General features: G+C 45.0%; 1 protein-coding gene across 1 annotated transcript; it reads left to right on the forward strand.

The window, feature by feature from the left end:
* Positions 1–6,426: 6,426 nt before the first annotated feature.
* LOC144165778 (salivary cystatin-L2-like) lies at positions 6,427–11,343 on the forward strand. The gene is made up of 4 exons (XM_077695548.1): positions 6,427–6,551; positions 7,637–7,876; positions 8,958–9,062; positions 11,145–11,343. The coding sequence occupies exons 2-4, from the start codon at positions 7,655–7,657 to the stop codon at positions 11,220–11,222; spliced, it is 405 nt and encodes a 134-aa protein (XP_077551674.1). The 5' UTR covers positions 6,427–6,551; positions 7,637–7,654; the 3' UTR covers positions 11,223–11,343.
* The last annotated feature ends 280 nt before the right edge of the window (positions 11,344–11,623 follow it).

Here is an 11,623-nt window from a genome sequence, read left to right on the forward strand (position 1 = left end):
GTTCTCCTTCACTTTCAGGGGTATTTATATATACTACAACTGTATCTGAGGCTTGAGGATGGTAGCCAGCGCCACTCAGACTACACGGGGAGAAGGGGATCTTCTTTTCAACCCCCGGGGCGTGACTCGAACGTCTACAGCCTGTCATGAGCGGGTCAACTGGCGGGAAACCCTCTTATGCTACCTTGGCATCAAGGCCGCCAGAACCGAGTCCCTCGATAAGCTTTCGCACGACAATATGGTTTGGAAATGAGGGAACGAGCGCCTCATTGGTTTTCGCCTTTGAACGTTTGTCTGGGGAGGCCATTATGTGCGTCTGGCACATAGAATTGGTCCCTGCGGGGAAAGATTGTCTAATACGGGATCCGGAGATTTCGGTGTCGGACATTTAGGTGCAGGACGTTTTGCTGCGAACATTTCTGTGCACGGACATTTTGGTTATGCGATGTACCAGGAATTCTTTGAACATTTTAGCATTAATATTGTAATTTCGTGACTTGATATGATTTTACGTTCGAGACCGGTGCTTGCGCCGGCATGCGTGGAAACGAATGCTAAACCCTGGCGGAGCATTGCCACGTAAAACCCAACTTCTGTAGTAGATGGTAAAACTTAACGTTGTTAATTGGCATTCGTTCAACCTTTTTTTACCATTAATTTGAACAACCCTACCACTTTAAGTGTTACCAAGCGCTTTGCTTTCACTTCACCCAACGGTGCAAGACGCTGCTGCTTTTAGTCCATCCTGCCTCCGCTCCCACCCCCCGCCACAGCAAAACATCCGCGAAAAAAAAACAACAGAAAACGAGGTCTATTAGGTGCGTGTGCATTCCGTTTTAATTATTCTGTCAATCAATCTCGTCTTCGTTGCATTCGGTGTCGGTTCTACTTAAAAGTAACCCACAAACGATCGCACTTACGGTGGCGTTACTTAGAGAAGGGGAAGCCTGAGCCCCGCTGGCTACCAGCCCCCTTGGTAGAGAGAGAGGGGTGTCACTTGCGCTTCACCATAGACCCTATGCAAAATGCGCCCCGCCATCTCACGTCGACTCCGGTAACTAGGTCCGCCATTTTGGTACGCTAGTTTGAAACCGAAACCAAGTAGCAAAACATGGAAGGCGGGCATTGACCGCTCTTGGTGATGGACTACAATGCCGGAGCATTGCTGCGTGCGGCAGTGCACGCAACGAGGAAATACCGGTCCAGATGGAGAAAAGGCACGTGAAGTTCCACGCTCTTGAACGAACTTTCTGACGCGAACTATGCCGGCGCGAGCAACACCTTTGTGACACGCTGGGCGCGGTGCGCTGGGAGCGAATATTTGACATTGGTTCGCTAAGCGCGGGATATTGTAGTCGCTGTACGGATGAAAAATACAGCTGCGTTGGAGTTCCGTGGTTCAGCCTTTGTATTCTAAATGAAGCCTGAGCGTGCGTCACCTATTTATGAGTGACAGCGGTGCTCGAGCGGGGAAACAGTACCACACATTGTCAAAATTAGGCTTTATTTCTTCACTCGTCCCTGTGGCTCTACGCCCGCTTCATTTCATTGTTAAATGGTACCGCTTAGCCCCTACACGAGCCTTTATCTTACCTAAGGCTGTAAACTTTTCTTGCCGCACTACGCCGTCACGGCGCGGTTTAAAATTTCCTCTGTGGCGGGCGCGCACGCTATCGGAATATGTTGTTAGTTTCTTTTCGGTGTATTTAGCCGCGTGTCGTTGCGGAAGTGGCGTACACTGTTTTATGATGATCTGACGTTGGAAAATTCGAGTTTCTGCACTTGGCTCCCGATTTGCCGGGCTTACAGGTTTGTTTACGTCAAGTTAACTTGTTGCCAATTGCCATTTCCGTCACGATGTATTTCCTGTCGAATATTTTGCGACTAAAATACACACTCCCGCCTCTAGTTTCTCACATACGGCAGGCTTACCTCCGACGTAATGATAGTGGCCACGGATGTAGGTAGCTGAGGCAATTTTCAAGTTTTCATAAAAAAAAAAAACAGCCACAGTTACATCAGTCCGCGCGCATCAGCTTGAGTGCTTTTGCTTTTTTTGTATTCACAGTGAAAATCCCAGTAAAATGAAATACTTCGCTGATTTATAACGCGTGCAGTATAGCAAAGTGTGGATATGAATTGAACAAAGGGAAGCATTCGCGCACCCCGGCATGCAGCAGTCTAGTAAACACGACCTTGCCCAGCCTCTGCGTGCTCGTGAGATGACCACGGCGTGATGTGGCTTGAATGCTTGCTTGTAGCTCATAGGTGACCCTCCAGGTGCCATGCCAGTCCTTGTTTCTGTCACTGTGGGCGGGTGAGGCCAGCAAAACTGAGACAAAAAACCCATTCCAAAGGCTACCAAGTTTTCTCCCAAGCGGTTGCACGGCACTTTATTGCTGGCGGCATTGCTCCTGCACTCGACGTGCGCCGAACAGACGCAATGGCAAAGGAAGGGAGGGGCCATTTTCTTGCGGGCTTCTCCAGTCAATGTCTTGGACACTCGCTGGCTTGATGCCCTGCTGTCTCAGACGTCCCCACTGTTGTGGCAGCTGTGCACGCAAGCTCCGCTGGCGCCTCTTTAAAACCTTGGGATTGCAAGAGGACGAGTAGGTAAGTGCACAGCCGCCAGGATGTGACTGCATGCTCTACTGCAACCCGCCGGCCACTCGCACGCTGCCTCCACAATCTCCCCACTGTCCGTCTCAGAGGTGAGGCACACAACATAGGGCCGACCAATTTTTCTCTGGAAGCGAAAGCAGCTGCTGACCACATGGATGAGGCCCAACGTCCAAGAACAGAGAGAGTAACAGTAAGTATCACTCAGGGAAGAACAGGACTAGTCCGCTACAGTTTATGCTAAAGGGACAGAGCAGAAAGCAGTGGCCGCAAGGAACAGACTCAAAATGGCCAGATTTTGTGTCTTGCTTAACACTGTTGCAAGGGCAATAATCTACACCTCAAACAGCAATGATGTCAAAATGGTTTTTCAAGTTCGAGCGTGCAAGTATCGCTACATGCTTTGTTAATGCATTTCCAAGAGAAGGAAGTTTAACATTTATAAACCGCACCGTGGGTAATGATACCAGTACCCGCATATTCGTGTTCGTCATAACTTAAGCAAGCAATATTATGATTATCTGAAACTCACTTCAAAAACCCTTCGAGATAAACAGGTAAACATTCGGGCTATACCGATGACCCATCGAATTTAAAAAAAATATTTAGTTCAGTGAGTTCGAGCTAACGAGGTTTTACGGTATTATCTGTTCGGGCACACTCAAAACATGCGCTTTAGAAACTACCACAACCACCCCACTGCCGAAAAAGGACAAGCCAGATTCACGAACAGATTTTTGCGGCAGAACATGCGCAATAAATAATGAAAACACACACAAAAAAGAAAATTCAAGGCGCATGTGCAGTTTTGTAGTTGACGTCGCCGCAAGGCACGAATGCTTTGCGGCAAATGCGCGGGCGGACGACCGTCACGGAAAATGGCCGCAACCTTTCCGTAAACATCTTCGCCAAAAATATTCCCGGAAATTCGATGTACGCCATTTCAATCCACCCACTAGCGGCACGGTCTGGCGATTTTCGCTTTCCTCTTTCAGGGTTACTCTACAACAGGGTCCCCGCTACGAATTTGCATGGTAAACAACGGTGAACAAAGTGCTATACAGATGCTCATACCGGTTAACTCGCGTCAAGGAAAAAAACAAAGATTTACTTACTGCGAGTCGCAGGTGTTTGTCCGCACCGATGAAGGCGAGCAATGCGGCTCGGTGGCTAGGCGGCATGCCCTGCTCCGCTGCCGCTCGGATGGGTCTTTGGCGCGGCACCACGAGTGGTATGAGTCCTCAGACACAGTCGGCAGCGCAGACGAGTCCTTCGTCCACAATCCGTGGTCGTGACGCAGAAAGCGCAGTCCAGTTTGAGCCATACCGCGTTACCATAACCTACTCTTACACAGTAAGCAATACCAGACTTCGCGATTGTCGCCCGTACCAATATGGCGGACGGTCTTGTTTACATCAGTGTTGCTAGATCACCAAGCAATTTCGCATAGGATCTATTGCGTCAACTGGACTTCGAAAATTTGAAGACGACGCTTGCCGCTCTCGTCACACTAGCCTATTCAATTTTTTGCTCCTTATAACGGGAGAAAGCGATGCATGCCTGGTGTGTCCATGATATGCGTGACTTGAAGAGTTAATTCCCAATGGCGCGACTTAAGGCGAAGAAAGAGCGATTCCTGGAGTGGGGGCGCCGTCGGTATGACCGCGACGCGCGGAAGGGCATAGCCAGCAAACGATATTGGCCATTGTGTTCTCAGCGGCACTTTGGGTTGCTTTTTGTTCCACATTATAGAGCTCTTGTCAGCTCACGGTGAATGTAAAGCTTTTTCCTGTATCCCAGCGGTGAGGCTTCGGAGACCGTGAACTCAACCAAGCCTGTAGGATTTTGAGGGGAAACCGAAAATAATATGTCTGAAAAAGAAATCTGGTCGAGATTGAAGCGTACAGGCGAGGGGGGGGGGGTGCGCTAGGACAAACACTGGAAATGTCGTGAATGTAGGCATGTAAACATAAAACGACGGTTGCTTTTCCTGAACAGGATGGGTGGAATTTTTTTGCACAACCCGTACGCGCTTAATCAACATTTAGGACATTAGGAGCTGCAGCTGTTTTCAAAAAGGCCCGTTCTTCCTCCACGACAATATCCTAGACCAGTGTTCGAAAATTCATTTTGGCAAGGCAGCCCAGCCTACGTAATACTCTTCATAAGGTTTTCTGCATTCTGGGGGCTAGCTAATATGTGTTACGTTTTGGATATTGAAGTGTGAATGTAATTAATGTAATTTGAGGGGTGTAATTTAAAAAAATAAAAAAAGTCGTTAGACCATCGTAAACAACGGTTAATTATCTTAGCTAAAAAAGAGCGACTATAACTTAACAACCTGTCGTAAATGAAAAAAAAAAATGCGCGCTAAAGAATTCAGTCGTCTGCATAACAGGTGTCCACAGGAATAGGTATTAAACAAAAATATATAAATGTAGAATTTCTGAAAATACCTGGCAAAGATCAAACATGGCATCTATCAAAAAATAAATTCCCTGCCCCAGATAGTTGTCCATAACCCACGTTAAGCGGAAATAAAAATATAACGGCTGTCGCAAACAGGCAAGCACGGGATTATTTGGTCGCAGAAAAGTTTCGCACCGAAATGTCCGTACACCGAAATGTCCGTGCACCGAAATTCCCGCACCGAAACATCCTGCACCGAAATGTCCTAGACACGTCTGAAGTTTGTCCGGTGCTCCCTGAAAAAATTCGCCTAGGAGCGTTTCTTTTGAATATTTTTATCTCCAAATAATCTGCTGCCGGCGGTGTTAATATTCGTATAATATACGTAGTTAGATGTGAGTTTTAAACTTCTCACTTAGTTTCGCCCCAGGATTATCCGACGCTATATTTCAATTTAAAAACCGAATTGTGACGTTAATGTAACGACACGTTCTAACTTTCGAAGTGGAACTGGAACGCGTTCCTTTCGCAATAAAGTAACTTGTAACGGGAACTCGTTTCAAAATTGGGAAGGAACGAGGAACAAGCTTTCGTTCCTATTTTAGAGGAACGTGTACAACACTGGTTTTATTTGGGATTATAAGTGGTCGAATATTTATTTCCTTTTCTTTTATTTGGTGCGCTGTCACTTGCGTGAAAATACCGTAAAACAGCCGCTAAATTATTGTAATTTACAACACTGACTTTTGAAGCTATTTTGTTTAATATAAAGTGTCGATCAACATGTTTCTTCTCCTTATATGTGTTACTTTATCGGGCCGCGCTACGCATAGGCTGTCAGGCGTGACCTAAACTACAAAAAAAATTTTTAGATGAACTATAGATCTTCAAATTGAACCAGAACTTCGTACACAAAGGCTCTTCAGTTTGCTGCATTTTTAACAACTAAAGCCTTTATTACGGCTGCAAAAGCGGGAAACGTCGCCTAGCAATACAGTCTCCGCCATTGAGCTGCAGCACTGAGCGTAAAATAAAATTTTTAGATGGTGTACCCTCCCTCGTTTTGCTATAAAGAAACAGTAGAAATACAAGGAACGGGTCAAGGGCATCGGACCGCTCCTTTGATTCCCCGCAAGGGCTGCATAAGCAGCTTGCACTTTCTCAAAGCTAGCTTCTCAATAAGTGAAGACGTGCGTTGGTAGCAGACGCCGACCTTCGCACGGCGCCAAGGAAAGTTGTCCGCCCACTTTCCGGTTTGATTGCCTCCTTTCTCCATCGTCTTATCTTGTTTCGTCTTACCCTTCAGTCGCAAGAGCGCGTGCATGACGTTTGAAAACGAGAAATGACTTCCCCTTTCTATTTCCTTCATTTAAAAAGATGGTGGTATCGTAAAAAAAGAGAAAAGGGTGTATTGTACCTCCTATATATACCGCTGACTGGTTCTGATCTACTCCAGGCAAACATCGCTGCCGACTGTCCATAAAGACCAGGAATTGATTCCATTCCCAACCGGGATTACACCGGTGAGTTTTGCGGGTGTCGTGATGCTGGAAAGGGCCAGAGTTGTGCCATTGTCTCAACTGAGCAGCACATTTTTAGACATGGCAACGTTTTCGTAGTCGCAGCTATTGATTACTCGCCCTTCTTGGCTACCTGGTAACGCTATAGCTTGCACCATGAGCGGTGGCGGCTATTATTGCTTACATATTTACTCAAGAAACTGCAAGCGGTAACTAATCAGCGATTTACGTCACACCCTCCAAAACCGTATCTACGAGAGGCGCATGATACATATGTGCAAAAGTGGTCAAGGTTTGGAATTGTCTATATGTGACGTAATATTACTGAATAATTAAAATAATATTATTGGTGTTGCAATAGCGTTAAAATAGGGAATAATATTTCTATTTTTTTTTCACGTGGGGGTGATGTTCGAGGGCACTGTACACCGAGCTCGACATAATCTAGTGTGCCGGGAATGGCTGCTAAACTGTTTATTTACGTATTACGTTCTGTTCTCATGCCCTCAAAAGGTCACGGCGGTTCGGTGCGTTCGGTCGCCATACAAGCGGGGGCGATGTCACAACATGAATACAGAGAAAGAAATATTAAGTATCGCCACGGTCACATTTACTGGGGAAGATGATTCTCATGATGCGTGCCGTAACTCTAGCTGTACTGACCGAATTGTAAAAAGTTTGCTTTGACGACAGGTCGCTTCACAATCCCTCATGGTTCGTCACACCTTTGTTCTGCCGCCTAATAACAATATCCTAGCAAATACAAATACGAGCATTACAGCGCACCAAGGAGATGTCTGAGCTGATTTTATAGTTGGCAATGTCTGGTAATCAAATGTATTCTAGCAAGGCTATTTGCCTGACCTGTGGGGCCCTTTTAAACAGCACTACATCTCGGGTTGCTTTGTTTCATAAACATATTGTGTTCCTAATATTGATAAACAATGAAGCTGCAACGACAATCTTTGGGTTGAAGAATGCCAAATACTCAGGCGTCACGACATTATAAAAACGCTCTAACCTTGCAAAATACGAATGCAAAGAAGTGCAACCTCAATATTTGTGATCGCAAAAAACCTCTGTCGCAGTTCACTGAAGATAGCACCATGCTTCCCACGAGCCCACCCGCGTGCGCGTTTGCACTGTTGGCTGTCGGCTTCTTCATGAGCTGCTTCGCCGAAGACCTGCCAGTGCGCGGTGGCTGGCGCCGGCAAACAAACACTGCGGACGAGCATTACCACGATCTGGCGCATTTGGCTGTGTCGAAGCAAACCGAAGGCCGGCAGTTCTTTGACACTGTGCTCCAGGTCACCGGTGTCGAGACACAGGTGGGCAAAGAAAACGCTGTTTTGTTTTTTAAAAATACTGACACTTCGTGCGTTCTTAGAAATGCCCACTCTTTGTCAAAATTTTTGGGGCCAACCCAGCACGGCTGTTCTACAAATGTATCGAATTTTAGGTTTGCTTCTATAGCGGGAGTAAATTCTTCTCTGCCAAACGTCCCGCTAAAACACTTTTATTTAGTACGGTTATAAACTGCTTTCGTCATACTTGACGTCAAGCTTTTCTTTGGAGTTCGTTGCGGCCACCGAATATTTTGGCACAGAACTGTGTGCGCATAGCATACAATTATCAAGAATACCATGCCTCCCCGGGTCCGCGTAAATTGGAACGTATTTTCCTCTGTGCCGCTTAGAGATACGAAGGGCTGTCATGTTCGATCCCCCTTATGCAGCCAGTTTACTGCTAGCATAGCACTTTTCTACGGTGTTTTAAAAGGAAACATTTTTGGGGGCTTACAAGTGAGTGTATATCTTATTGACGATATGCAGCCGAAGCGCATCGCACAGCGAACTCTTCGTTTACTCGGGTACGTGCTTCCCTCAGTGCTTTTCTGCAGCACGAGTAAATGTTTCACCCTACAATAGTACATGTTAACACAACAGCCCGCAGGTTTATGGCCTGTACAAGTTAATAGACTGGCATAAAACTGGCGGCCTTTTATGGTCTCGGTATTGTTATGTACCTGAGAGATGAAAAAATCAAACATCAAGCTTCAGGCCATGCTCGGTCCACCCGAGGAAAAAAACGGAAGGCTGTAAGTTAGATAAAACGACATAACAAGGAGTGGTTCGAAGTGTATATCATGTGCTAATCAGAAACCTTGAAAAGAATATGTAACCATTCGCACAACAAACATCTCCACAATATTATTCCCACATATGAAAAAACTATTTCATGTATTTTGCACGTCACAGTGTGAAGAACAAAATTTTGGATTCTCTTTTTTTCTTCCGGGCGTTGCACATTTTCTACGTGTCCCTAAAAGGCAAAATTGTTTTGTGAAACCATTTTAATAATGAAATGTGCTCCCACTAAACGGCCATCATTTTCTGCCGCCGTGTACAGACTGTTGCTGGCACGAACTACCGAATTACCTTCACCACTGCTGAGTCGACATGCCCGGTCACCGCCACCTACACGAAGGAAGCCTGCCGGCCAAAAACTGACCAGGTAAAGCACACTCCTGGCACTGACAATTGGAATCGCCCCTTCTCATGAAAGTGTAGCTTTGAAGTGGACAAGGTAGATGTGATGAAACAAATGTAGGTGGCGGAACACCACTGGCGCTCGGTTTGCATTTTCTGCCTTCATTTTGTTTGTTCCTTTTGTAGGTTCTAGCCTAGGTGCAAGCATAACTGCGGGAGATCGTGTTATTGCGTATTTGATACGAGTACGTTCATAACGCCTGTTTCGAAAAATACACCTCCCGTCAAATTGTTTTCCAAATTTCTTTTCGTTGAATTTCTTTAATATGGTGCTTTTAAAGTTACGACGAATTTCCTGGGCAGCACAACATCTTGCCATTAAAATTGTGCCCGCCTGTAAGCTAAACCGCGTTAGTAAAGGCACTTTGGCACCCCTCCACCACGCGACAACACAAAACTGATGAAAGCGCTAAATGAAAACTTGTGAAACCTCTCCAGGTTGGTGTTTCGGAGTAATACTTGCAGACGTGTGTATGGTCATCATTCCCTAAGTGAAAATTGGTAAATAACCTGTACGAAATAGTGCACTCACAAGGGGCGTACGAAGCAACGAGTTGCCGATACGTTTGTCTGAATACAAGCAGCGGGTCTTCTTTGAGGGTATTGGAAACATCAGCAATGCACGGTGGTATTCGTTGCTAATTATCCCTTCCCTCCGCAATTATGCAGCTTTGAAGCACATTTTTGGTGGTGTTTACAGAGTGTGGTAAACTGTAACGGTGTTGTAATCCCCTTTTTGAGCCTTAACATTGCTTTTTTGACTACGCACAACCCATTTCCCTGAAACGCATCAGAAGCAAACGCTTCCAATGTGGCCTAATCGTAAAAACACAAAAGATGCGATCAGCGGGCGAACAGTAGATACTACAGTTCGCTGCTAAGAATAATGATGACAAATTAAAGATCTGCGACATATTCGTGAGTTAATTACCCTCTAGAGTATGCGGCAAATGGTTCTCTCGGTAAGTTTGCTGAGACATTTTAAATTACATCTATGCCGTAATTATGTATACACGTAGAGATGGAATTTTATTACAAGTATTTTTTGCTGAGAAAGTGCTGATACAGAATACCTATATTACGCAAAATGTATAAAACCATGTTTCAAAGTCGTCCTTTTTAATGTGGAACACCAGAATCTAAAGGAGCGGAAATATAAAGCTTTCAATGTTTCAAATGTAGGGCTTGAAACGGTTGTTGCATATTTTCCGCAAAACCATGCAAATTATTATGTAGAAAATATCTCCGTTCGTAAATTTCTGACTGTAAAATTTTTGCATGCGCTTATCAACACGCACACTTAGGAACGGAACACGTATGCTTGTGCTTGTTGCAGAACAGAGCCTACTTTGTTCGCAAAAGGTATCATCGCTGCTAAAACAGCATAATGAAAAAGGTTTTATACCTAGAAATGGAGTGTTTTCAAACACGTATCGCGAGATTCCTCGACGTATCGTTGTAGAGGAATTTACGTGTCAGTAACTACAAAATTTGCCTAAACTGTGTCCGCCAAAAGGACAAGAGAAGGAACTGTTAGGGATCTTTTAAAGTGCTTCTGCGGTAATTTTACAAAAACTTTCCTGTTCTTACCCCAGATATTATTCCGTCAGGGCGACTAGTAAATATTTCGTTTCAGCCGATTGGTAAACGTGTAAGAGGTTAACGTGCCTCCAAAAAAGAAACGTGGCTTACGTATTACTACCCTCCGCCCTATTTGCGGCAAAAAATATGAGATGTCAGGGAAATTGCAAATAGAAGACGAAAGCTGCACGCACTATGGAAATAAGAAGGCCGGTTAGTTTCCGTGTTCGACTGGTTGGCGGCATGGAAGCTTGATGAGTTCGAAAGTGTGTCATATATGATGTATGCACCAATTATCTTTTTTTGAAAAGTTCAATTGCCCTTTGCATAATTTTTAACAAGGTTTCCAGCTTAGAAAATATGTTATGCCAACGCAGTTCCGGGATATTTTTAGATGGCTGCTTTTTCGATCCTAACTATGGAATATTGAGATTCCGCCTGCATTTCTTCATCCATCATCTTACAGGTTAAACAAACCTGCACGGCTGTGATAAACGAGAGTCTTCGAAGAGAGGAGACTTCGGTTCACTCCTTCACGTGTTGATCAGCTTTCTCTTCCTCTGCGTTGTGAAACGGACTTCCATACGACATATTTCACCACCAATTGTTTTTGTTGTGTCAATGCTCTCCGTATATAGTTCGAAAAATAAAGATAAACACCTTTAACGTGATGACATTGGTCTTATCTATTGCTGAGAAACCGCTTAACCTGCAATGTTTTGTCAATTTCTAACAAAGCAAACTCCACTATTTCAGTCTTCCTGGATACTCCCCTGCCATGGTTAATATTTTGATCGCTTCCTACAAACTGCACAGCAAGAAAACACTTCGATAAGGGTTTGTGTATAAAAGACAATGCTACCAACGCACTTGCCACAAATCGTAAAAGATGCGACATCGCGAAATAAAACACGGACACAGAAAGACGATGGGACGACGGGACAG

Source organism: Haemaphysalis longicornis, unplaced genomic scaffold (genome assembly GCF_048455015.1).
Source record: "Haemaphysalis longicornis isolate Haplotype H1 unplaced genomic scaffold, Haemaphysalis longicornis Haplotype H1 scaffold_15, whole genome shotgun sequence".
In the NCBI taxonomy this organism is placed as follows: Eukaryota; Metazoa; Arthropoda; class Arachnida; order Ixodida; family Ixodidae; genus Haemaphysalis; species Haemaphysalis longicornis.